The 26,993-nt window shown below is 39.5% G+C and overlaps 1 protein-coding gene and 1 long non-coding RNA gene across 6 annotated transcripts in view; one reads left to right on the top strand and one right to left on the bottom strand.

The window, feature by feature from the left end:
• The window catches only part of LOC133252975 (uncharacterized), a 30,702-nt gene extending 27,603 nt beyond the window's left edge, over positions 1-3,099 (bottom strand). For both annotated transcript variants that reach the window (XR_009738133.1, XR_009738134.1), the window contains exon 1: positions 963-3,099. This is a non-coding gene — a long non-coding RNA (uncharacterized LOC133252975). The remainder of the gene's footprint in view (positions 1-962) is intronic.
• A 914-nt stretch (positions 3,100-4,013) lies between these two features.
• The window catches only part of GKAP1 (G kinase anchoring protein 1), a 91,293-nt gene continuing 68,313 nt past the window's right edge, over positions 4,014-26,993 (top strand). For 3 of the 4 annotated variants that reach the window (XM_061426048.1, XM_061426049.1, XM_061426046.1), the window contains exons 1-3: positions 4,014-4,104; positions 17,841-18,093; positions 21,060-21,203. In XM_061426048.1, the coding sequence (XP_061282032.1) occupies positions 17,884-18,093; positions 21,060-21,203 (354 nt within the window). In that variant the 5' untranslated portion in view covers positions 4,014-4,104; positions 17,841-17,883. Of the gene's footprint in view, positions 4,105-8,734; positions 8,850-17,840; positions 18,094-21,059; positions 21,204-26,993 lie in introns of those variants that run through there. The other variant, XM_061426047.1, reaches the window with a different exon arrangement.

Genomic DNA, 26,993 nt, shown 5'->3' with positions numbered 1-26,993 from the left:
GAAAAATGTGCAATCATACTGCTTATTTCATGACTGTAGCCTACCAGGCTCCTCTGTCCATGGAATTCTCCAAGCAAGAATACTGGATTGGTAGCCATTCCCTTCTCCAGGGTATCTTCCTGACCCAGGGATCAACCCTGGGTCTCCTGCACTATAGGCAGATTCTTTACTGTCTAAGTCACCAGGGAAGCCCTCACTATACTGACTGATCTCATTACAGATTCATGTGGGCCCTTAGTAGTGCCTGGAAACCTTACCGTGCTTCTCTCAATTCCCTCTCCCACACTTACAGACTAGTATTTCACCTCTCTTCCTCTCCCTCTCCCCCACTAACCCCTCTCCCTACTTTCAGTTAATAACTATACGAACCAGAATATGCTAAACTGCTGTAACAAACAAAAATGTTATAGCTCCCACTCAATAGAAATTTGTATCTTGCTCAAATAATAATCCAGAGTGGGTATTCCAGGTCAATGGGCAACTCTTCTTCATCTCTACACCTTCTTTCTTACTGCCAATCCCAGGGTCTTGTAGTCATCTGCATAATCTAGCTGGCAGGAAGGAAAAAACGAATGAAGGAGGCATAGTGGCCTGGAAGTAGCCCACATCATCTTTGCTCACATTCCAGTAGCAATAACTTCACATTTGACCATACCCAACTGAAAGAAAGCCTGAGAAAAAAAGTCTCTGTGCCCAGGAAGAATGAGAGCATACACTGTGATGGACAAATAGCAGTCTCCTAAAATGATGTTGTTTCTTATTTCACTGAGAAAATAGAAGCAACTAGAAAAGAATGTCTGCTTTGTCTCGCTATCAAATCCACAAGCCTACTTCAGGATGTCCCATACATATGGAGACTGGAGGGATTATATTTCCAGGCTGTTCCCAAAGGGGCGGTGTCCAAGCTTTCAGAACAACATGGTCATAATGACTACATCACCTAATCACAAATTCAAACATACCTTCTTTCCTGGTGCTTCTTTCACCTCTGTGGTTTTGGATGTTGTGATCAACACTTCTTCCTGCCCCTGTCTTTGTGAAACTCCAATGTATCTTGCTTTGGTGATTCTGTGTTACTCTGGTTCTCCTCCCACTTCCTCCTCTCTTTCTTTGTTGACTTCTCTATCTAGATGAAATCCCTTCTTTATTTGTTGGCTTTTCTCGTCCAGGTCTGAGCTTCTTAAACTTCAAGGTGATACAATCACTCGGGGTTCTTGTTAAATCAAAGACCCGATTCAGCAGGTCTGAGATTCCACCTTTCCAACAAACCTCCTGGTGATGCCAGTGCTGCTGGGCCATTGACCACAAGGTTCTAAAGATGATGTTCTCCAAGATTCTGTCCTTTGTTCTCTTCTCTCACAGTGTTATCACTGCTAGGCTGAACTTCCCAAACTATCTTCTAGTTCAACCCTCTTTCCCTTACTTCAAAAAATTACATCTAACTTCTTAGTTGTCTACCTCTATTTGACTGACTCAACTTTTCAGACCTTTAAATGTCCAAGTCTAAACTGATCTCTCAAAAAGGAGTTCCTGTTCCTACTGATAATTGTCTTTTTCTTTTTTTCTATCTTCTATAATTATCTCCAAACTCAAACCCTCCAATACCTTTTATTTTTCTCTTTCTCCTTCATGCATGTTATGCTATCCCCTCTTACTGGAAAACCAATGAATCAATTACCAAATTCTGTAGATTCTGCTTCCACATTACCTTTTAGCCAAGCTCTTTTAAAAATTTCTCCTGCCTTTACCTTTTAGTCCAGATTTATCAATACCTTTTACCTGGCCTATTCCAAGTTTATCTGACCATTGTCCCACCTCTAATTTCTGTATCCAGTTACAGAGAGGTGAAAGCAAAGCAAATCAAAGCTTTTAAACCTCCAATCTTTTATTTATTTTTAACTTCTTTTGTATTGGGGTATAGCCGATTAACAATGTTGTGATACTTTCAGGTGAACGAGGAAGGGATTCAGCCATATATATACGTGTATCCACTTTTTCCCAAACCCCGCTCCCCTCCAGGCTGTCACATAACATTAAGTAGAGTTTCATGTGCTACACACTAGGTCCCTGTTGTAAACCTCCAATCTTTTAAACCACGAAAACTAAGTAATGTTTAAATACAAATTCTTCCACTTAGCATTCCAGGCCCCATTCTCCTCGCTGTCTGCCACTTCTCAACATGCCCTAGAATGTTACCATTTGCTTTTCCCTAACACGACTTTCACTGATTCACCTTCACATATGTTCTCATGTTATCTCTTCTTGTTGTAAAACCATCCCTATCTCCTTCAAGGTCAATCCCAAATGCCTTTTCCTCCTTACTGCCTTTCTTTCCTCGTTCCCAGACAGGTCTGAGCAGTTCCCTGATATTCTGCAGTACTCTGTATTTTTCTCGTGGCACCTATCATGATTTATCTTTTATTATAACGATTTTATCCCTTATTCTGAAGGCAAGGATAACATCTTCAACTTCCCTCTGGAACCCCGCAGCGTCTTATCTAAGGGGGCGTCTACTATTAGTTGAACTCAAAGTGATTTAGGAAGATAACGTGTGCAACGGTAAGCAGCAGAGAATACGAAGTCAGGACAGTTGGGTTCCTGCTCTGCCATTTATTAGACGTGAGGCTTTGGCTAAGTCGCTTAACTTGGCTTGGACAACGGGAATCCTACTACTTGATGGAACACAAAGGGAGATAACTCTACAGAGAACGAACTAATCCATGTTCGTTATTTTCCTTGCAGAGAGCTGATGCAGCCTTTCTATTCAAATCCTGTTTGCAGGACCATCCCTACTTAACCGACCGGAGGTCGGGCCCCCGAACGGCTGGGAATTCGGGCCCCCATGTTCCCCAGGCCTCCTTCCGCGGCAGGGCTCTCTGTTCTCCGCGATGCAGGTGAAGCCGCCGACCTGCGGGGGTATGGCCTGGAGTCCTATTCTCTCGGGAGACCTCCCCCCTCCCACTCACTCCGGGAAAGCTCTCCCCTTCCCGGTAACCCAGAAGACCGCTGCGCCGCCGCCTACGTGAGACGTTTGGACCCTGCCCGGCCCCCGTAGCTCCCCTTCTCCAGCAGGTGGTTCTGGTCCTTTCCCCCAACTCTGGGCGCTCACGTCACCGGCGAACCTCTACCCACGCGCTAGCGCCGCAACCAACCGAGAAAATAAACAAACCCCAGCGCGCGGCGGCGGGCGCGCCAGGCCCCTCCCCCGCTCCGCCCCGCGGCTCTCACGCCGCCCCCTCAGCCGGGACTTCCCTCCCGCCCTCGGCTCACGGCCGCGCTCTCTCCGCCCCTCTCCGCGGCCCGCAGCCGCGCTCCCCGCTGCCGTCCGCCCGGCGCGACTCCCCGGGGCCCGTTAGTGCTCGGCGCCCGCTCGCGGGGCCGCCGCGCGACCCCTGCCCCGTGCGAGCCCGCCCCTGCCCCCGACACTTGACCCAGCGCAGTCCCAACGCCCAGTGCGGCCGCCCCGGGAGCCGCGGAGCGGCGGCGGCGGGGGGAGGAGGGAGAGGAGGACCGAGCCGGCGGCCGGAGAGGCCCGGTGAGTACGCGGAGGGCGGGCCGCCTCGTGGGGGGTCAGCTTCGGCGCCCCTGAGGCAGTGGTGGCGGCCCGGCCGCGCCGCTCCGGGCGCCCCGGCTCGGCCGTTGGGGACTCGGCCTGAGGCGACGGGCCCCGCTGGCCGGAGCCACTGGGCAGAGTGCGCGGGAGGGCCGCTCCTCAGGAAGGCCCTCGGCGCCCAGCTCGGGGGCGGCGGAGAGAGACCCGCGCCGACCCCAGGCCCGGGCGCACCGGCGGTGCCTGCGCCTCCCGAGACCCCGCGGGGGCCCGGCCAGGGGGCGACCGCGGTCGCGGGGCCGCCGAGTGACAGGTGCCGCCGCCCCCTCCCCGCCGCGGGCATCGCTCTCCCTCCCGGGAAGCCAGGCGCTCGGAAATTTCTGGAGCAACGACCCGACTCGCTGTTTTTCTCCGTTGCAGGTTTTGAAACCGCTTCTTTGCCAGAGTTCGGTCTCTCCAGCCCTGTTTGTTTCTCGTTTGTACTTTGCGCGAGTAACTTTGGGAGCATCGGTTAACAGCCTATGGGTGAAATTTGGCTTTCGTTCATGCATGAGGTATAGTAAATTACTTATTGAATAAAGTGCTCCTCCTTCTCCCGCTAGCTGTTGAAAAAAGAGAAGGGTTTTGAATTTTTTTTTTTTTTTTGCAGTTATTGTTTGTAATAAGCAGTCTTCCAGAAATTTTGTCATTTCTAACACTTAGGGATCTTGGTCGATATTGAACAGTAAATGGCTTATTAAATTGTGTTTTCTCTCCAACAACTTTTAGATTTTTCATTTTTAACTTTACCTGGAGTCTCCAATTGAGTAAGTGCTATGGCTTTCATTAGAAGCACTAATGAGAAAAATAGTCTTTCCTCTACTGGACAGCCACTGAAATGTTCTCTACACTTTTCATTATTGTCTGCTTCTTTACATAGTAAACGTGCTTGTAAGTGTAACCTGAATCGTCGGTTTAATAAATTTGACTTGCCAGCTATAAGAATATTAAACTTCGTGGCAATTAAAAATAATACAGATTTTTTTTTCCTCAACAAGTTTATAACACATAAGCTCACATTAGTCAGATCCTGATTAACGGAAGATGATGTCATAATTGGTAACAACAATCTTAGCTATAAGACATCAATCAGGTGGCTTCACTCTATAAAGAGTGAAGAATTCAGAAGTTGAGCAGGAAGAGATCATTGGGACTAATGAAAATACGTGTGCTTTATTCATGGGAGAATTCTTTACTTCCTCAGTCGGTACCTGCTTGTACTTTTTGCTTAGCTTTTTCAATCCACAGAAATTAGATGCTGCAGGTTAGAGACGGGAGACAGTATTGAACTATGAAGGAAAAAAAAGGTTTGTATTAAGTTCGTTGAGAGCAAAGTTTGGGTATGTTCCTGGCACTTACTGGTTGTGAACCTTAGTTTATAAGACGCCAAAGTGAAAGATATTGTGTAGTTGGCGTTATTTGAGGAACAGAACATGGAAAAAATACAATACAAAATTTTCACCAGATATTAAGTCACTCATACTCAGTGCCATTTCATTTTATGGCTTTTGTTTTTTAAAATCTAAGCTACTTTTCAGTGAGACCACACTGTATGCATTTCGTTTTTCACCAGGCTTACTGGTTGGTTATGTTAGTGGAAGATCACTATCGTTTTTGTAAAAAGGGATATCTTTCTTGATAGAGGAGCTTAAACATATATGTTTTGAAGTGCCCTAATTATGGTTCCCTGGACTGAAGGATGGCTACTGCTACCATCTTTCTTGACCCTAGAATGATCATAGTCGAGAAGAATGATATCATAGTGGCACTTTTTCTCAGAACTTTGGTAGGGGAACCCAAGAGGCTTAGCCATTTATAAAACCATTTATAAAACCTGCTTCTTGCAGTTTAGGCTATTCATTTAAAAAACGTATTTACTTAAGCTCCTGGTGTATTCTAGTTCTTTTAAATTAACGCTTTAAAACCAGTTCTGTTTCCTAAATAAATATACCTTTTAAACGAAATTAGTTGTGGTGATGATGAGTTAGTAGAATGCCACTTAACAATGAAGCAACTTTGAACTGCTAATAACCACTATTAACTCACATTTGCATTTTGGGAATTGAGGATTATCTCTAGTGCACTTTGCATTTTGCTGCATTCTATTTTAGAGCAGGTCTTTGAATGTGTAGATAGCTGTGTACTTGGGGAATGTAAATATTTTTTAAAAAAACAAATTCAATAAACGTATCTTTTATGTGCCAGGTCCTGTGATTTTTGTTGGGGATGGAAAAAAGAGGCCCTTGCCTTTCAGGATATTGAAATCAGGATTATAAAGAGCTGGGCACAATAAACATAATTTTAATTAAATCTGTCCAGTAATAAAAGTAAATATAGAGTACAGAAATATTGCAGAGGAGGAAACGATTAAACAGGCAGGTTAGAAGAAGCATTTTAGAGATGCTAGCACCTGAGCAAGATTTTGGGGAACAAATACTGGGTAGGCCAAATCCTTTAGGTTTTTCTGTAAGATCTTATGGAAAAACCACACACACAAAAAAACTTTGTGGCCAACCCAATACAGGTTGTAAGTGAAAGAGATATAGGGCATTTTAGGCAAAAGGCATAGCAAAAGCTATAAACAAGTAAAATTAAATGTGTGGTCAGGAAGTTTTAAGTAGTTTTTTTGTTGTTGTTTGTTTATTTTTGGCTCTGCTGGGTCTTCACTGTTGTGCACAGGCTTTCTCTGGTTGTGGTGAGCCGGGGCTACTCCCTAGTTGCAATGCACAGGCTTCTCATTGTGGTGGCTTCTTGTGTCAGGGAGCACGGGCTCCAGGTGCTCCAGCTCAGCAGCTGTGGTGCGCAGGCTTAGCTGCTGTGTGGCACACGGAATCTTCCCAGACCAGGGATTGAACCCGTGTGTCCTGCGTTGGCAGACAGATTCTTATCTACTCTGACACCAAAGAAGTCCTAAATAATTGTTTTGGTGGGGTACAATGTCTGAGGAAGGACAGTTGCTTTTGAAAATCTAACATATGTTCTAATATTAATAATAAGTAATTTTTTTTTTAGTACTGAGTATAAAGTGGAGACTTTCCTGTAATTTGATATTACTGCAATTTCAAGTATAGAGGAATAAATAGTTTTTACTAATGGTGTTCATTAAGAAAGTATAAAATATTGCACTTCATGTGATGAGTTGCCTGCATATTTATATTTGTAAATTTATTGTGCATTTGTTTTTAAGTTATCTTGTGAACTTTTGTCTTCCTTCAACTACTTAAATTAGCCTTTACATTATTTTTAAAAGAAAACTCAACAGGAAGAGGGATAAACAGAAAATGATATTACATTTCTGGACCAAAAAAACTGATTTGTGTAGTATTTTAGTAATGTGTAACTGTTTAACATAGAACACTAGCCATTACATTCATAGACTGACCAATGTAGGTAACTTAGTGGATGTCTACTATATTTTTGTGTATCTTAATTATCTCCATGTTATTTAAGTGTATGTATATAAATGAGCATTTGAATACCTGGATTTTAAAGACTGTGTAATAGAGAAAGAACGGGAAAATGGGGGAGGGCGAAGAGCTCCGTTTGCATCTGTTTACCTAAGTATCTCTTTGATATGACTATAGATGGAGATGCAGACGTGTGGGACACAAGACCTCTAACCCTATGCTCACAAGAAGCCCTTTCCCTGAAATAGTATCTTTAAAAGTCTGATGTTTTTGTGGTCTGCTTATTTGTCTCTTTTTCTCTTTAAGATTTTTAAAAAGTAGTTTCAAATGAATTCCTGAATTATATGACATGATTTTTTTTTTTTTGTAAATTCGGAAAAATTTGTTAATGAAGGCAGTGTTCTCTTAAAGACATGCAACACAGTCTTTAACAATTGCTTTCTGTCATTTGTCTTCTCAGTCACTAACATAAGGGACCTGAGGCATGTCATTGTTAATTCTGACCTGTAGTTGCCCTTTCTAAGTTTTGACACAGGGCAGAAAAATCAATATTGCATTGATTATATTATGTTTTCCTTTTTGAATTTGGGTATAGATAGCCATTTTTCCTTTTCAAGATGAGATTTTTTTTTTCTTATAGAAAATTATTATAGACTATTTGGGAAAATAATGAAAACTATAGAAAGGAAGATAGGCATCATGGGTAGCCCCATGCATCTCATTCTTTTTGGTATGTAAACAACTAACATGTTTACAAACTGGGGATTATTTTTATTCCCTTCGTTCATTTAAAGTTTACATTTCACCCCTCTTCCCACTTGTGAAGTATTGGTTAGCGTATGGTATATGCATTTTTGATACATAGATTCCTCTCATGACTAATGAGGGAGTTGATGTGTTGTCTGTTTATCACTTTTTTTTAAAGTAGAACTTATGATACAGTTGATCAGCCTTCCAGTTGTCCCATCTCTTTACTCCCTCAGCTGCTGAGTAGAGCTATTTTTTGCCTTTAGTTTTACTAAAGTGATACAGGTGGCCACCACTCTTCTCTTCTCCCATCTGTAGCCCCTGACCAAACAAGGGATCATTGCAGGTGAACATTTCCCCCTTTCCATCTACCTTTCATTAGTTAAGCACTTGGGTTGCTAAGGTGTAGCATAGGTAGCTGCCTCATCAGAAAAAGTTATTTTGAGTGTTTATCACTGATTCTTTTTTCAGTTAACACAATGTATTCTAATGCTTTCTTTTCACTTTTATTATTTCTTCTCATTCATTCAGGAAACATTTGTTGCTTGTCACATATGTCCACTATTTAAGACATGGTCACTACTGTGATTCTTGGGTTTCAGGTAGATTGGTGTTCTCCTCATGTAGTATGTTAGATAAAATCTTTAGGTCTTTGACTCTTTTCAGTGGCTCAACTGCAAATTCTGAAGGCCAAAAACTGTTTTCTTTTCATTTCAAAGAAAAACAATTTCTGTGAGCTTGTAAGAGATGTTTAGAATGTCTGTGAACATTTCACTCATGCAGGACAGTCCAGATAATGAAATTCAGTTTTGGTATCAGTCCTAAATTGGAGAGGAAGTGTATTTGTGTAAGCTATTAGTGATGATAAAGTTAGATAATATTGCAGTGACAACCTGAAAACCTCACCAGCTTAAAGAAGCAAAGTTGCTTTCCTACTCAAGCTACATATCCATTACAGGTTAGTAAGGAGATTTTTTTCATTGTAGTTTCAGACTCCATCAGACTTGACTGATGGAGACTTCATCTAAGCATATGCTTCTGCAGTAACAGAAGCAGAGAAAAAACATGGCTCACCACGCTCGGCTTTTAAAGCTTACATTTCACTGGTAAGTCACATTGGCCATGTCTGCATTCAACATGAGAGTGATACATAATTCTTTTTCAGGGAGGGGCAGTGAATATTTTTGAACAGCTATCATATGCAGTTTATAGTTGCAAGAGTTAAAATTAAATACAGTAGTTATAGAACAACTGTGTAGGATTAGTGTACCTACAGTGGTCAGAACTACTAAAACTTAGCAGGATTTTAACATGGCATGTTGAAGTGGAAGCAGAATTAATGTTTTCTATAATATTTTTGAGTCTGAAAATTTCTTTGCATTTTTTAGTATTTTCTCCCTTTTAATAACTTACAAAGCCTTAATTCTCAAGTTTGTGGGAAAGAGTTAAGCCTAAAAATATGTCTTAATTTTATTGGTGTAATGTCATCTCTGTATGCTGTGGTATTTTATCTTAATTCATTTATTTCTGGGCATAGGAACAATAGGTATTAACATGATCTTATAATACAAATACTTTGATTTCGTAACTATTAGATGGCATCTTCGAATATCAGCTCTTCTTTTGATTTTCCCTCATTGTTTAACAAAAAACTGAAAAATTTCTAAATAATTTTCTGGATTGTTAGGTTAAGATAGAACATTGAATATATGCTTCTCATTTTTGTTTCCTCCTGGGGGGTGAAAACATGATAACCATAGTGTGTGGTTAGCTTTCAAAATGTACCTTAATGATCCTTACCTCCTGGTATTCACACTTTTAAACAGTCTCCTTCTGCAATGAATAAGTAGGGTGTCCTGGGTAAGCAGTTGGATATTGTGGAAATAACAGTAGCTCGTTTAGGTGTGAGCACTGTGGCTCAAGGCAGACGTGATAAAACTATAAAGAAAAAGGAATAAGTAACACACAAATCAGGATAATAACTTATCTTTGAACAGGTTGGGTGTTAGGGGGATGCTATTGGGGAGACCCATAGGGTGGGTTAACATTTCATTAATCTCTGTGCTGGTTACTTAGAGTGTTCCTTTAGTTTTTTAAACTTAATATTTTATTCAGTTATATATTCAATACATTTCAAAGTAAAACATTTATGAATTTCACAATTAAGAAAATCTGTTTCTGTTGAACTGAGAGTACTTAAGTCTTCTAGTAGTTACAAGGCTTCTTAGAAACTTCAGAGTGTAAGCAAATCTAATTTGTGGTCCTGACTTCGACAGTAACTTGCAGGGTGGCTTAACCAGTCTAAGTACCAGTTGTCTCATCTGTAAAGCCAAAGGATTTGGGTTAGATATTACTAGAGGACCTTTTTAAAAAAATTTTTATTGTATAGTTGATTTACAGTGTTGTGTTTCTAGTGTAAATAAAATGATTCAATTATATATATATATTCTTTTATTAGAGGACCTTTGATATCATAAGTTTAAAAATTTCTTTAAAAGCTGAAAGATACCAATAAGGGATTAATTTCTAAAATATATAAAGAGCTCATACAGCTTGATATCAAAAAGGCAACCCAATCAGAAAATAGGCAGAAGACCTAAATGGATATTTCTTCAAAGACAACATACAGATGGCCTACAGGCACATGAAAAGATGTTCAATATGCCTAGTTATTAGGGCGGAGAAGGCAATGGCACCCCACTCCAGTACTCTTGCCTGGAAAATCCCATGGGCAGAGGAGCCTGGTAGGCTGCAGTCCATGGGGTCGCTCAGGGTTGGACACGACTGAGCGACTTCACTTTCACTTTTCACTTTCATGCATTGGAGAAGGAAATGGCAACCCACTGCAGTGAAGAACATAGGCTGCCGTCTATGGGGTCACACAGAGTCGGACACGACTGAAGTGACTTAGCAGCAGCAGCAGCAGTTATTAGGGAAATGCAGATCAAAACTGCAATGAGGTATCATCTCACACCAGTCAGAATGACTGTCATCTAAAAAAAATCTACAAATAATAAATACTGGAGAAGGTGTGGAGAAAAGAACACTTTTGTGCTGTTGGTGGGAATATGAATTGGTGCAGCCACTGTGGAGAATAGTATGGAGGCTCCTTAAAAAACTAAAAACAGAGTTACTACTATATGATCCAGCAATCCCACTCCTGGGCATTTATCCAGAGAAAACTTCAATTCAAAAAGCTATGTGTACCCCAGTGTTAATTTGTTGTTGTGTTCAGTTGCTGAGTCATGTCTGATTGTTTGCAACCCCATGGACTGCAGCAAGCCAGGCTCCTTTGTCTTCCACTGTCTCACAGAGTTTGCTCAAACTCGTGTCCATTGGGTCAGTCCATTGATGCTAACTCATGTCCATTGGTGCTATCTAACCATATCATCCTCTGCTACCCCCTTCCCCTTTTGCCTTCAGTCTTTCCCAGCATCAGGGTCTATCCAGTGAGTCAGCTCTTCACATCAGGTGGCCAAAGTATTGGAGTTTCAGCTTCAGCAGGAGTCCTTCAAAGGAATATTCAGGGTTGGCATCCTTTAGGATTGACTGGTTTGATCTCCTTGCTGTCCAAGTGACTCTCAAGAGTCTTCTCCAGCACCACAATTCAAACGTATCAGTTCTTTGGTGCTCAACCGTCTTTATGGTCCAACTCTCACATCCATACATGACTACTGGAAAAACCATATCTTTGACTAGATAGTCCTTTGTTAGCAAAGTGTTGTCTGTTTTTTTAATACATTGTGTAGATTTGTCATAGCTTTCCTTCCAAGGAGCAAGCATCTTTTAATTTCATGGCCTCAGTCACTGTCCACAGTGATTGGTAGCCCAAGAAAATAAAATCTGTCACTACTTCCAGTTTTTCTGCTTCTGTTTGCTATGAAGTGATGGAACTGGATTCCATGATCTTAGTTTTTTGAATGTAGAGCTTCAAGTCACCTTTTTCACTCTCCTCTTTCACCCTCATAAGGAGGCTCTTTAATTCCTCTTCGTTTTCTTCCATTAGAGTGGTATCATCTGCCATTAGAGTGGTATCATCTGCGTATCTGAGTTTGTTGATATTTCTCCCTGCAGTCTTGATTCCAGCTTCTGATTTCATCCAGTCTGTCATATTGGATGATGTACTTCACATATAAATTAAATAAGCAGAATGACAACATACAGCCTTGTCGTACTCCTTTCCCAATTTGGAACCAGTCACTTTTTCCATGACTGGTTCTAACTATTTCTTCTTGATGTGTATATAGGTTTCTCAGGAGTCAGGTAAGGTAGTCTTGTATTCTCATCTCTTAAAGAATTTTCCACAGTTTGTTGTGATCCACACAGTTAAAGGTTTTAGTGTAGTCAGTGAAGCAAAAGCAGATGTTTTCCTGGAATTCTCTTGTATTTTCTATGATCTGTAGGATGTTGGCAATTTGATATCTGGTTCCTCTGCCTTCTCTAAAACCAGCTTGAACATCTGGAAGTTCTCAGTTCATGTACCGTTCAAGTCTGGCTTGGAGAATTTTGAGCATTACTTTGCTAGCATGTGAAATGAGTGCAATTGTGTGGTAGTTTGAACATTCTTTGGCATTGCCTTTCTTTGGGATTGGAATGAAAACTGACCTTTTCCAGTCCTGTGGCCACTGCTGAATTTTCCAAATTTGCTGGCATATTGAGTATAGCACTTTGACAGCATCATCTTTTAGGATTTGAAAAAGCTCAGGTGGAATTCCATCACCTCCGCTAGCTTTGTTCGTAGTGATGCTTTCTAGGGCCCACTTGACTTCACACTCCAAAATGTCTGGCTCTGGGTGAGTGGGTCACACCGTTGTGGTTATCTGGCACATGACGATCTTTTTTGTATAGTTCTTCTGTGTATTCTTGCCACTTCTTCGTAATATCTTCTGCTTCTGTTAAGTCCATACCATTTCTGTCCTTTATTGTGGCCATCTTGGCATGAAATATTCCCTTGATATATTCAGCTTTCTTGAAGAGAAAGAAGGAATTTTCTTGATATCTCTAGTCTTTCCCTTGTATTGTTTTCCTCTATTTCTTTGCATTGTTCACTTAGGAAGGCCTTCTTACCTTTCCTTGCTGTTCTCTGTAACTCTGCCTTCATTTGGATATCTTCCCCTTCCTCCCTTGCTTTTTGCTTCTCTTCTTTCCTCAGTGATTTGTAAGGCCTCCTGAGACAACCACCCTGCCTTCTTGCATTTCTTTTTGTTTGGGATTATTTTGATCACTGCCTACTGAACCTCTGTCCATTGTTCTTCAGTCACTGTCTCTACCAGATCTAATCCCTTAAATCTATTCATCACCTCCATTATATTGTTATAAGGGATTTGATTTAGGTCATACCTGAATGGCCTGGTGGTTTTCCCTCCTTGCTTCATTTTAAGCCTGAAATTTGATCGGAGCCACAGCCAGCTCCAAGTCTTGTTTTCACTGACTGTATAGAGCTTCTCCATCTTTGGCTGCAAAGAAAACGTAATCAGTCTGTTTTCATTATTAACTATCTGATGGTGTCCATGTGAAGAGACATCCTTTGGGTTGGAAAAGGGGGGTTGCTGTGACCAGCGTCTTCTCTTAACAAAACCCTGTTAGCCTTTGCCCTGCTTCATTTTCTACTCCAAGACCAAACTTGACTGTTATTCCTGGTATCTGTTGACTTCCTACTTTTGCCTTCTGATCCCAATGATGAAAAGGACATATTTCATCTTTCTTGGTGTTAATTCTAGAAGATCTTATAGATGTTCATAGAACTGGTCAGCTTCAACTTCTTTGGCATCAGTGGTTGGGGCATAGACTTGGATTACTGTGATGTTGATAGAACGGGTGAGGGGAAGATTAAATTAGTTTGGGATGAACATATTCACACTATGATATATAAAACAGGTAAACAACAAGCACCCGCTGTATAGCAGAGGGAACTATAGTCAATCTGTAAACAATGCTGCTATGAAGACTGGGTGCCTTCATGGATTACAGCTTTGTCATGGCGTAGTGGCTTGCATAACTCAATGAAGCTATCCTGCTAAATCACTTCAGTCGTGTCTGACTCTCTGTGACCCCAGAGATGGCAGCCCACCAGGCTCCCCCGTCCCTGGGATTCTCCAGGCAAGAACACTGGAGTGGGTTGCCATTTGCTGTTTTCATAGCAGCATTGTTTACAGGTTGAATATAGTTCCCTCTGCTATACAGTAGGTGCTTGTTGTTTACCTGTTTTATATATCAGAGTGTGAATATGTGTGGTTTGCCTTGGAAATGATTTGAGATCACTCGGTCGTTTATAAGGTTACACCCAAGTACTGCATTTCAGATTCTTTTGTTGACGATCCCTTCTTCCAAGGGATTCTTGCCCACAGTAGTAGATGTAGTGGTTATCTGAATTAAATTTGCCCATTCCCGTCCATTTTAGTTCACTGATTTCCTAAGATGTCGATGTTCACTCTTGCCATCTCCTGCTTGACCATGTCCAATTTACCTTGATTCATGGACCTAACATTCCAGGTTCCTATGCAGTGTTGTTCTTTACCATGTCAGACTTTACTTTCATCACCAGATACATCCACAACTGAGCATTGTTTCCTTTTTGACCCAGCCGCTTCATTCTTTCTGGAGCTGTTAGTAGTTGCCCTCCACTCTTCCCCAGTAATGTATTGGACACCTTCTGGCCTGGGGGGCTCATCTTCTGGTGTCATGTATTTTTGCCTTTTCGTACTGTTCATGGGCTTCTTGAATCAGTAATGATTTGCCATATCCTTCTCTAGTGGACCACATGTTGTCAGAACTTTTCACTATGACCCTTCCATCTTGGGTACCCTGCACAGCATGGCTCATAGCTTCATTGAGTTATGCAAGCCACTACGCTGTGACAAAGCTGTAATCCATGAAGGCACCCAGTCTTCATAGCAGCATTGTTTACAGGTTGAATATAGTTCCCTCTGCTATACAGTAGGTGCTTGGTATTTACCTGTTTTATATATCATAGTGTGAATATGTTAATCCCAAACTAATTTAATCTTCCTCTCACCCCTTCTATCACCTGTGTTAAGTATGGGTTCATTTTCTATGTCTGTGAGTCTATTTCTGTTTTGTAAATAAATTCATTTGTATTTTATATTTTTAGTTTCACATATAAGTGATATTATATGATACTTGTCTTTGTCATATTTATTTCACTTAATGTGTTCATATGTAGGTCCATGTTGTTACAAATGGCATTATTTCATTCTCTTTTATGGACGAGTATTATTCCATTGTGTTTGTATATCACAAACAGATGACTTGGATTACATAAGTCTATACACACACATACATCTTCTTTATCCATTCATCTGTTGATGGACATTTAGGTTGTTTCCATGTCTTGGCTATTGTTAATAGTGCTTCTGTGAACATTGAGCACTGTTTACAATATTTCCCAGGCAAGAAAACTGGAGTGGGTTGCCATTTCCTTCTCCAGGGGATCTTCCTGACATGGGGATTGGACCAGCATCTCCTGCGTTGGCAGGTGGATTCTTTAGCACTGAGCCACCAGGAAGCCCCATAAATAATATATATATATATATATATCAGTTCAGTTCAGTCTCTCAGTCATGTCCGACTCTTTGCGACCTCATGAATCACAGCATGCCAGGCCTCCCTGTCCATCACCAGATCCCGGAGTTCACTCAGATTCACGTCCATTGAGTCAGTGATGCCACCCAGCCATCTCATCCTCTGTTGTCCCCTTCTCCTCCTGCCCCCCAATCTCTCCCAGCATCAGAGTCTTTTCCAATGAGTCAGCCCTTCGCATGAGGTGGCCAAAGTACTGGAGTTTCAGCTTTAGCATCATTCCTTCCAAAGAAATCCCAGGGCTGATCGCCTTCAGAATGGACTGGTTGGATCTCCTTGCAGTCCAAGGGACTCTCAAGAGTCTTCTCCAACACCACAGTTCAGAAGCATAAATAATTGAGTAAAAATATATACATGTATATAAATAACTGAATCATTTCCCTGTACACTTGAAACTAGCACAGCATTGTGAATTAGCTGCTGCTGCTGCTAAGTCACTTTAGTCATGTCCAACTCGGTGTGACCCCATAGACGGCAGCCCACCAGGCTCCCTGTCCCTGGGATTCTCCAGGCAATAACACTGGAGTGGGTTGCCATTTCCTTCTCCAGTGCATGAAAGTGAGAAGTGAAAGTGAAGTCACTCATTCGTATCCGACTCCTAGCGACCCCATGGACTGCATCCCACCAGGCCCCTCCATCCATGGGATTTTCCAGGCAAGAGTACTGGAGTAGATTGCCATTGCCTTCTCCGTGAATTAGCTACAATCAAAGAAAAAAAAACTGAAAGAGGGTGCACTGAGATTAGTTAACTAAAAAGATGGTAGAAGGTGATTTTGAACAGTTTCCTTTGGTTGAGAGACTTTAAGTTCTCTTTTTTATACTATTGAGATAACACATTTTATTTTTACATGTATAGTTATAAAAACACAATATATGGTATTTTTGTTATAATATGTTTTTATATTATATATAATTTATATATTACATAGTATAAATTTTACATATATAATTTATATATATATAATAATTTTTGTTATAATAGTCATACTTTGCTGCTGCTGCTACTGCTGCTGCTGCTAAGTTGCTTCAGTCGTGTCCAACTCTGTGCAACCCCATAGACGGCAGCCCATCAGGCTCCGCCGTCCCTGGGATTCTCCAGGCAAGAACACTGGAGTGGGTTGCCATTTCCTTCTCCAGTGCATGAAAGTGAAAAGTGAAAGTGAAGTCGCTCAGTCGTGTCCAACTCTTCTCGACCCCATGGACTGCAGCCTACCAGGTTCCTCCATCTATGGGATTTTCCAGGCAAGAGTACTGGAGTGGGGTGCCATCGCCTTCTCTGTAGTCATGCTTTAGGGACATTTATATAGAAGAAAATTTTATGCACTTAACCAATGTAGTTACTATTTCCAGTATTATTCTGTCTATTGTGAAGAGCCACATTTCTGTCTGGGATGATTTTCCCTGTAACTTAAAGAACCTCCTTCAGTAATTCTTGATGTGTGGTTCTGTTGGTTATGAATATTTTCAGGTTTTGCGTGTGTGGTGGTGGCGTTGGTTTAATTGCTTAGTTGTGTCTGACCGACTCTTGTGACCCCGTGGACTATAGCCTGCCAGGCTCCTCTGTCCATGGGATTTCCCATGCAAGATACTGGAGTGGGTTGCCATTTCCTTCTCGAAGGTAAGTTCTCTATTTTGCTGTCACTCTAGAATCAAACTTCAGGCAGAATTTGTATATGATAAGAATGTTCTTCCTTTCCTGCTCCTTTTTCCCTGTCTTCAAAGTTGAGGGTAAGCATGTAGTAGGACCAGTGGTGGGAGAAGGCAATGGCAGCCCACTCCAGTACTCTTGCCTGGAGAATCCCATGGACGGAGGAGCCTGGTGGGCTGCAGTCCATGGGGTCGCTCAGGGTTGGACACGACTGAGCAACTTCACTTTCACTTCTCACCTTCATGTATTGGAGAAGGAAATGGCAACCCACTCCAGTGTTCTTGCCTGGAGAATCCCAGGGATGGAGGAGCCTGGTGGGCTGCTGTCTATGGGGTTGCACAGAGTCGGACACGACTGAAGCGACTTAGCAGCAGCAGCAGCAGCAGCAGGACCAGTGGTCTCTAGCGCAGTGAAAAATGATATATGTACTTTTTCATTGTATTAATAAACTGTATTGATTTAGGATGTTCTCCATAAATATATGTACGAATTATGGCAGACTTAGGATGTACTTCATAGATATATGGTGGCGTATTTAAAAGAAGGAGGAAAGTCACTAATTTTGGAAACTGTATGGATAGTCGGACATGACTGAAGTGACTTAGCAGCAGCAGCAGCAGCCTTGTAATAATTGTGAAATCTCAGTATATGATTTTTTGTTTTATATTATACATTTTATGTTGTTTACTTAAGTTTAAAAAGTATGTTATTGCCCGTAGGACTGTGGGTATGAATGCAAATGTTACTAAATCCAGTGTCAGGAGAAGTGTGTGTGTATTTCTGTTTGTTCTGATATCTAAAACAGATTTTACTGTGTTTACTCATCTGCCTCCTTTCTCCCTTCCCACAGGAATTATTCTTGACAGAAATATTTTGAAAGAAAAATCTTTACAATGGCCTCAGCTGTACTTAGTTCCGTCCCCACTACTGCCTCTCGTTTTGCCTTGTTGCAAGTGGATAGTGGCAGTGGTTCTGATTCTGAGCCTGGAAAAGGCAAAGGTCGAAATACTGGAAAGTCTCAAACAAATAAATCAACTACAAATGAGAAAAAAAGAGAGAAAAGAAGAAAAAAGAAGGAACAGCAGCAGAGTGAAGCAAATGAGGTAGCAATTATAATTATTTCACATCTGCTTTCCCAGTAGATTGTAAGCATGAGGACAGTTACTATCTTGTTGATCCATGTATCCACAGTTCCTGGTCCATATGTACTTGGTAATGATGACTATAATATATATATAAATATATGAATTTGTGTGTATTTGAAGTCTAATGTAGTGAACATATTGAATGCCTTTCTTTTCCTGGTCTATGGAAGCTTATGTGCTCATTCCAAAAAGTTCCTGAGAAACACAGGAAGTCTTAAAACGAAACAAAGATCATTTCTGAATATAAAATAAAAAATATTTAAAAAAAACATCAACTTTGAATATAAAATAAAAATATTTATTCTCTAGTGACTTTAACTAGAGATATAACAAATTAATATTTTGGTATGTGTTTTCTGTACACATACATATGTTTTTTGAATATATAGACATGCACACATATATATCTACATTCATATTTAACTTAAATGAAATTAGATTATATAATAGACTTTTATAACTGGCTATTTAAAAATTAGCATGAGCAGTTTTCCATGTGAGTAAATCTCACATGGAAAATAAAAATCAACATTATTTTAAATGTGTCCACATTATTTAAAAGTATGTGGCTTTGTCATAGTTTACTTAATCAGACTATTGTGATAAACATTTAGGTTTCCCATTTTTTTTTTATTATTATAGATAATAATCCTATGACTAGCCTTGAAATGCATACATTTTTATGCATTTGTCATCTGTTTCTTAAGGGTAGTAAGTACAAGACAGATCCTTCTCCCCTAAATACTCCTAGCATGAGTTATATGACCAACATGTAATATGCCCATTTATTTTTAAAAGAAATACTGGGAGGGAGGAGGGTTCAGGATGGGGAATACGTGTGTACCTGTGGCAGATTCATGTTGATGTATGGCAAAACCAGTACAATATTGTAAAGTAATTAACCTCCAATTAAAATAAATAAATATATATTAAAAAGAAAAAGAAAAAAAAGAAATACTGAAAAACAACTCTAGCCTGTGTTTGTCTTTTAATAGAGCCGAAGGTATATAAGGACCTTTCTCTATCACTGAATAAGAGAAGTAGTAAAAGTGTTTTTTTCCTCTCTATATTCATTTTATAATATCCCAAGACTGTGAAAAAGCCTTTTCAATTTGTTAATTTCCATCACCATTGCTTTCTGAGTACCTCTTTAAAATTTTGCCACACAGGGTCACTTTTTTAAAAGACATTTTTCTCACTATAAAACCTTTCAGAAGTCCAGTTAGAGAACTTTTGATTGCCTACCATTTTCTTTTTGGAATTAAAGATGATTTGGGCCAACAGAAAATAAGATAATAGTGGGGTTTACATTGCATTACTGAGAATGAGCCTGAGGATCCTCCCTTCCCACTTGCGTAGCGATAGTTCTATCAGTCGATTTTCTGTAATCAGCACTGAACCTGCCATGGCTTCATCTCTTAACAGCATCTCCTCTACTCTGCTTTCCCACAACAGAAACCACCTACTTAAAGCAGTATTTGCATCTCATCACTCCCTCCTGCAGAATAGTCTGTGTTAAATTGTTGATCCTTGATTTAAAGCCTCTTTATTGGTTTCTTAGGACTTCTGTAACAAAATACCACAAGCTGGGTGACTTAAACCAACAGAAATGTATTCACTTAACAGTTGTAGAGGCTGAAAGTTCTAACCCTGGTGTTAACAGGACCAGGCTCTTTCTGAGTAGAATCCTTCCTTTCCTCTCTCCTCTTCCTAGCTTCTTATGGTAGCTGTCAGTCCTCCGTGTTCTTGGCTTCGTATATCTTTGTCTATACCTTTCATTCACTAGGGCCCAGCCTAATTCAGTTTAACCTTAACTTGATTATATTTGCAAAGATCCTTTTTCTAAATGAGGTCATATTCACAGACAGCAAGAGTTAGGCCTACAACATATTTTTTGAGGCAATACAATTTAATCCATAATAGCCTCTCAGTACTTTTCTCCCTGTTTCAACCTCTGTGTCTCAGATTATTCTTACTGTTGGGAGTGGCTTGACCAGTACAGTTTTAATTCATTATGTTACTTTGTGGGCTAGGCCCTGTATTTTTTGAAAAACTTATCCATTGCTTTTATTGAAGAAATCTTTAAAGCTATTAGATCACTTTTTTTTCCCCCCCTTTTAGAGATACAGGGGAAACTGCTACAGTCTTTACAATATAAGAGGAACAAAATTAGCATCTGTTCTCACTCGAACTTTTTACCTTGCAAACATTGTTAGGGTAGACACTAATGTCTGCTGCATTAGAAGCTCATTATTCTACATTAAATGTAAACGGCAGACATCTATAATGAGATAATCATGGGGCATGAATGTTTGAACTGCTCTGTCTCTTGTCATCATATTTTAAAGTTCCTCAAACTTACTAATGTAGAGCAATCTGTATCACCTAAGACAGACCTCTAAGATTTGTCCTCTTTCCCCACTGTACTGTTGTAACCAATTAAAGTATTTTCCTAACCATATATTGCCAGTTGTAGGCTCTGTATTTTTCATGACTAGCAAAGTAGTTGCTAGAGTTCCTCAAGCTATCTTCTCTCACTATTTAAACTTTTAAATTTATAAGCCATTAAAGTTTAATCTTATTGAACCTTATTGTTTTGTATTTTAAAAGCATACTTGTTATCCTGTTCTCTATTCCTATAAACCCTTTAGTAAACCAGGATCATTAAATTGGTTCAAATGGTGGTATAATAGAGTATAATCCATTTTTACTTACTAATCATTTCATCTAGAAATCCACCAAAATTTTCTCAAGCTGGTGAAATTCTACAAAGATTACAAAAGTTCACATAGTGACTTTGTGAGTTAGCATAATGAGTATTTAGAAGTATAAAAATATTGATTTCTTAACTTCCAAAAAAATCATTAGTATCCCAGTATTGGTAAACTGAATTTAATATTTTTTTTTTGTTTTTTTTTCCATAGCTCAGGAATCTTGCTTTTAAGAAAATTCCACAGAAATCCTCCCATGCTATTTGTAATGCTCAACATGAGCTTTCATTACCAAACCCAGTACAGAAGGATTCACGAGAAGAAAATTGGCAAGAGTGGAGACAAAGAGATGAGCAGGTCAGCTAAGTAAATTAAGTTGTTTTGCTTTAGATTTCAGTGAATTTTTGCATTTTTTATATAGCAGTGCATCCAACCATGACACTACTGTTCTGAGGAGCATTTTATATTGGATTAACTCACACGTGTATGCTACTTTTAATAAGAGGTTCTGGTTTTTTCTAACTAGGAAAGCAGATAGACACATCTATTATTTTTGTTAGTTTGTTAGTTTCAAACAGTTATTTTCTGAGTTTTTACTTCATCTGCCTTTTTACAAATGAGGTAGAGATAGGGAAGGTAGAAAAACAGGATTAAATTATTTAAAGTAAAGAAAATCATATTTGTAAGACCAATACTAACTAGAAATAGTCAGTGACAGTTTGTTTAAAGAAGAAAGACTTTGAGGGGAAACTTTTCCTTTTCAGTCTTGTTGTAAAAGTTTGTGACATTTCTTTTTTTAAACCTATTTATGCAATGTTTTCTTCTTTTATGCCTCTATTAAAGAAATGTCATTATAACTAAATCAAAGAGATAATTTAATAAAACCAATCAGCTTCTTTTTGTATTTGTGGTATTCAGGAAAATGACATACTAAATTTGGAATGTACTCTAGGAGATGCTGTATGTATGAAAAATGAATAGTTATTTTCTTATCTGTTAAACTGTCATTTGATCTGTTGGAAATAAATATTATTTTAGCAGATGTTTGGCTTAATGGAGTGGCTATACCTGTTGTGCTTGAGTTTCAGTTTTAAAAGAATTATACTAAACCATGCTCTTAACATAAGCTATGTTAATTATAACATTTTCTATAGAAATTTGTAGTGCCTCAGGCTCATCATTACAAGCATTTGTTATTACACTGGAGCTGTGCAAAAATGATATTTCAGGGTACTGGTTAACTGGATAAATCATCTTATTTTAGGGGGATTATTTGATTCTTGTTTTCCTTTTGCAGCATTCATTATGACATTTTATTCTGGTTTAGAAGTATTATTAATGATACACTTGTTTAGACAGTAATAGAATTTCCCAGTGTCTTCACTGGAGAGAATTTCTCCCAGTGGCCCAAGGGGCACTGGAAAATTAATAAAGGAAAACTGCTCAGTTCTGCATCAAAATAAATTCCATGTAATATGGGAACTTAAGAACAGATATTTATTGCCTTTCTTCCTGACCCTATTGATTACTGCCAAAATGACCAGGTAATTAGGAGAAAGAAATAGTTAACTTGGCCCTAACCCTATCTAAAAATGTCATCCAAGGCTGAGGAACTTTGAGGAATTTCTACTAGATATACTATTGATGGGTCACTTAGGAAAACCTGGTACCTTATTTGGAAGTCTGACTTGTAGGAAAATAATCAAAGTCCTGGGAAGTAGCGTAGTTCCTGGGATAATTACACTGATAAGTAAAGAAGAGATAAGGCAAGCTCTGAAACTGATAGATAGTATACCACTTGCAATCTATTTTACTGTGTGGAATAATAGATTTTAAAAATAGGGACCAGACTGACTGTAGTAGGCAGAAGGCGTGCAGTTGTGGTGGGTATTCTTCTTCACACAGGGCAACAGCACTGTGAGAAACTCCATGTATGTCTTTACAACAAATGGTTTTGGAGAAACTGGATATCCACTGCCAAAAGAATGACATTCAAACTGAGCCGATTGAAAAGCTGGATATAGAAATCTTGTCTGTTATATGACCATTTATTTTAAATATAGAAGAGTAATACCAAGACAGTTTCCTACTCCTAAATCGTCAAAGTAATAACATAAATTTACATCAACTAAGCCTCAGCATAAAATCTGAGAGCTGCATTAAACAGCAACAAGATAGACAGTAAAGAAGCATCCATTACATCTACTTAGGAGCAAGCACTGAATCTTAGTTAATCTCATGTCAACAGAAGAAAAGTTTCTGCCACATAAAAGGAGAACATTGTACTTAATGTCCAAAGTGAAAGTGCACTTTGAAAAAGATTTGTTACAGGGAACAGAAATTTATTTTAGACAGCACCTATTTTTTGTTTTAATAAAAATCAAGGAGCTAGAACATTTTATGAAAGTCGAGGTGGCAGTTAACGTTATGGACTATAGTCCATAGAGCCCCGCAGTCTGACACGACTGAAGTGACTTAGCGTACACAGTACTGATTCCAGTGTTACCCTTTTAAAATTTTACATCATGGCTCAAAAATAATAGAAAAATCTCTTCTAATGGATGTTGAATGAAAAATAGATCAGATTCTGTGTATTTCTTTGTCCTGTTGTATTGACTCAGACCCCACATATCACTGGTTTTGTCCAACTCTGAAGTGAAATGTCTGCTGGCATGTGCATAGTTAATTGTTTTCTCACATTCTATCCTCTAGTCCACCTGATAAAGGTGTTTTGCCAATAGCTTGTTCTGTTTTTTGTTTGTGAGAGTGATATTTCTCATTAACCTTGTGGCTGGTATAATAAGTCTCTTGGTGATAGTTTGACTTGCACTTGATTTCACTATAAAGAGTGCTCTTTGTGTTTGTTTGTTTGTTTTTGTTTTTTTTTTTACTTTAGCAACAAAATTCATCACTTTTGTTCTCCAAAGCATTACTTGGTACTTGTTTTGGAAAAACTCACACAGGTTATTGCACTTTGAAAGTGAAACAAAAACTATGTCTTCAGGTCACTGGTCTGACCATATTTCATAGCAGAAAACTAGGAACAAATAGACTGATGGTTCAGTAAATTGAAATGTCAAGTATTTGGTGTCTTGTTGTTCAGTCGCTAAGTTGTGTCTGACTCTTTGCAACCCTGTGGACTTCAACATGCCAGGCTTCCCTGTCCTTCACTATCTCCCAGAGTTTGCACAAACTCATGTTCATCCAACCATCTCATCCTCTGTTGCCCTCTTCTCCTTCTGCCATCAGCCTTTCTCAGCATCAGGGTCTTTTCTAGTGAGTTGGCCTTTCACATCAGTGGCCAAAGTATTGGAGCTTCAGCTTCAGCATCTGTCCTTCCAGTGAATATTCAGGGTTGATTTCCTTTAGGATTGACTGGTTTGATCTCTGTGCTGTCCAAGGGACTCTCAAGAGTCTTCTCCAGCACCACAGTTCAAAAGCATCAATTCTTTGGTGCTCAGCCTTCTTTATGATTCAACTCTCACATCCATACGTGACTACTAGAAAAACCATAGCTTTGACTTTATGGACCTTTGTCGGCAAAGTGATGTCTCTCCTTTTTAATATGCTGTCTAGGTTTGTCATAGCATTTCTTCCAAGGAGCAAATGTCTTTTCATTTCGTGGCTGCAGTCACCATCCGCAGTGATTTTGGAGCTCAAGAAAATAAAATCTGTCACTGTTTCTGTGTTTTCCCTATCTGTTTGCCTTGAAGTGATGGGACTGGATGCCATGGTCTTAGTTTTTTGAACGTTAAGTTTAAAGCCAGCTTTTTCATTCTCCTCTTTCACCTTCATCAAGAGGCTCTTAATTTTGGTATTTTAATTTTCTGTTATTCTCCTTTTTAGCTGCTTATATGATACCACTTTTGTCCTGACACACAGATTTATATTCTGTATTCACTGTATTAGAGTCCTGTCCATTTTTAAAATTAATGCTATTTTTTTATAAGTTGTATTATTTACTACTTTCATTGCTACTTTTAATCCTTCCATGAATCAGTGAACTATTTTTACTACTTTGATATATAATTAAAGCATTCAACTTAGTAAATGTAAATAGCACTCAGAAGATATGAAAGTGTGTTAGCTGACTTGAATGGAACATGATCATTAATATGAACACATAGTTTTTGCAGAATATTGACAACTTTTTTTAATATAAATTTATTTTAATTGGAGGTTAATTACAATATTGTATTGGTTTTGCCAACTTTAAAAATCATAATGTTCAATAAGATTATTTGAAGTTTTCTGGGAAATAATTCTGCTTTCTACACTTTGAAAATCATTGAGTTAGAGGAGCAGAGGGCACTACTGCTACTGTAGCTAAACACTTGGTTGCAAGTGTTAAATGTTCTCAGAATTATGTCCCGTGTTCTGCAATAACCCTGTTCCCATGATGCCTATGAGAATTGGAAATTAACTATTAACTCTTCATTTGGGATTTGTTTTGCTTGGATTTAAAGTGGGTAAAATATTTATGGTACTTTGATTTGCAAATTTTTTAAAATGTCCTAAAATATTTACTGTCCTCATTTTTCATCAGTTTTTCATACTCCTTAACTGATCATAAACCCTTGAGCCTATAGGTTTATTTAAATACAAAAAAAATGTTTTACTACTGGATAGGGGTAGGAGGCCGGAGAAGGCAATGGCATCCCACTCCAGTAACTCTTGCCTGGAAAATCCCATGCATGGAGGAGCCTGGTAGGCTGCAGTCCATGGGGTCGCTAAGAGTTGGACACGACTGAGTGACTTCACTTTCACTTTTCACTTTCCTGCATTGGAGAAGGAAATGGCAGCCCACTCCAGTGTTCTTGCCTGGAGAATCCCAGGGATGGGGGAGCCTGGTGGCTGCCGTCTATGGGGTCACACAGAGTTGGACACGACTGAAGTGACTTAGCAGCAGCAGGGATAGGAGGCATGAAGGAAGCCTAGAGGAAGGGAGTCTGAAGTACTCCATCTTGGACACATGTAAGTATCTTCTCCAATCCTGTAGGCATTTTAGGGTCATTTCCTCTTTTTCTTCCTTTCATCCTCTTCCCATGGGTACAAAGAAAATGATGAGCAGCTCTCAACTTGCAAACTTACATATAAGGCACTTTTTAAGAAACATGGTTTTATTTGCATTTTCTTATCCACTATCTGTCTTTCAGGCCCAAACTTTTTTCCCCTCTCAGTTCTACCTTTACATGTACTGATAATTAATTACATTGAAAACTACATTTATAGCAGTCTTATGATTAATTCTCTAATTTAGACAACTTTAGGGAATTTGGAATCATGTTTTGTTTTTCTTGATATTGTAGCTTTGTGCTGCCTCTCTCCCTGTTATATGGAATCAAAAATCTTATTTTTGATTCATCCTTCTTTCATTCTTCATATTTAATCAGTGTTCTAAAACTTGGTCATTCTTTGCTGAGAAATGGTGTTCTTTGTTTCCTGCATTGCTATGGTCAGGTCCAGGTTTCTGTATGCTGGGACTGCAGTAGTTTAGCCAGACCCGTTGATTCTAAGTTCTCATTCTCCTAATATGCCAGTTTATTTCTTAAAATCACTTTTATCAGTGTTCCTCTTTGATCTATCCTGAATCCCTAGTTTTTAGGGAGTGTCTGGAACCCAATTTTACCTACCTAAACAGTCTTATTTTCTCCTGTTCTCCAGCATAGAGAAGAGGAATTCTTATTTACTGTGTGCAACTCTTGTGCAAGGTAGGCACTGTACTAGGTACTTTACATATATTATAGCTTTAAATTTTTAAAAGTACCCTGCAAGGTAGGTATTTAAGTTCTCTTTTTATGTATAAATATACTTGAGATTCTGGAGAAGACAATGGCAGCCCACTCCAGTACTCTTGCCTGGAAAATCCCATGGACGGAGGAGCCTGGTAGGCTGCAGTCCATGGGGTCGCTAGGAGTCGGACTTGACTAAATGACTTCACTTTCACTTTTCACTTTCATGCATTGGAGAAGGAAATGGCAACCCACTCCAGTGTTCTTGCCTGGAGAATCCCAGGGACGGGGAGCCTGGTGGGCTGCCGTCTATGGGGTCGCACAGAATCGGACACGACTGAAGCGACTTAGCAGCAGCAGCAAACTTGAAATTCACAGAAGAACGTAACTTGCCCCATGTCACAGCTAGCATGGG

This window comes from Bos javanicus, chromosome 8 (assembly GCF_032452875.1).
Source record: "Bos javanicus breed banteng chromosome 8, ARS-OSU_banteng_1.0, whole genome shotgun sequence".
Lineage (NCBI taxonomy): Eukaryota > Metazoa > Chordata > Mammalia > Artiodactyla > Bovidae > Bos > Bos javanicus.
Note: the sequence above shows the minus strand (reverse complement) of the source record. Positions and strands in the feature narration are given on the sequence as shown.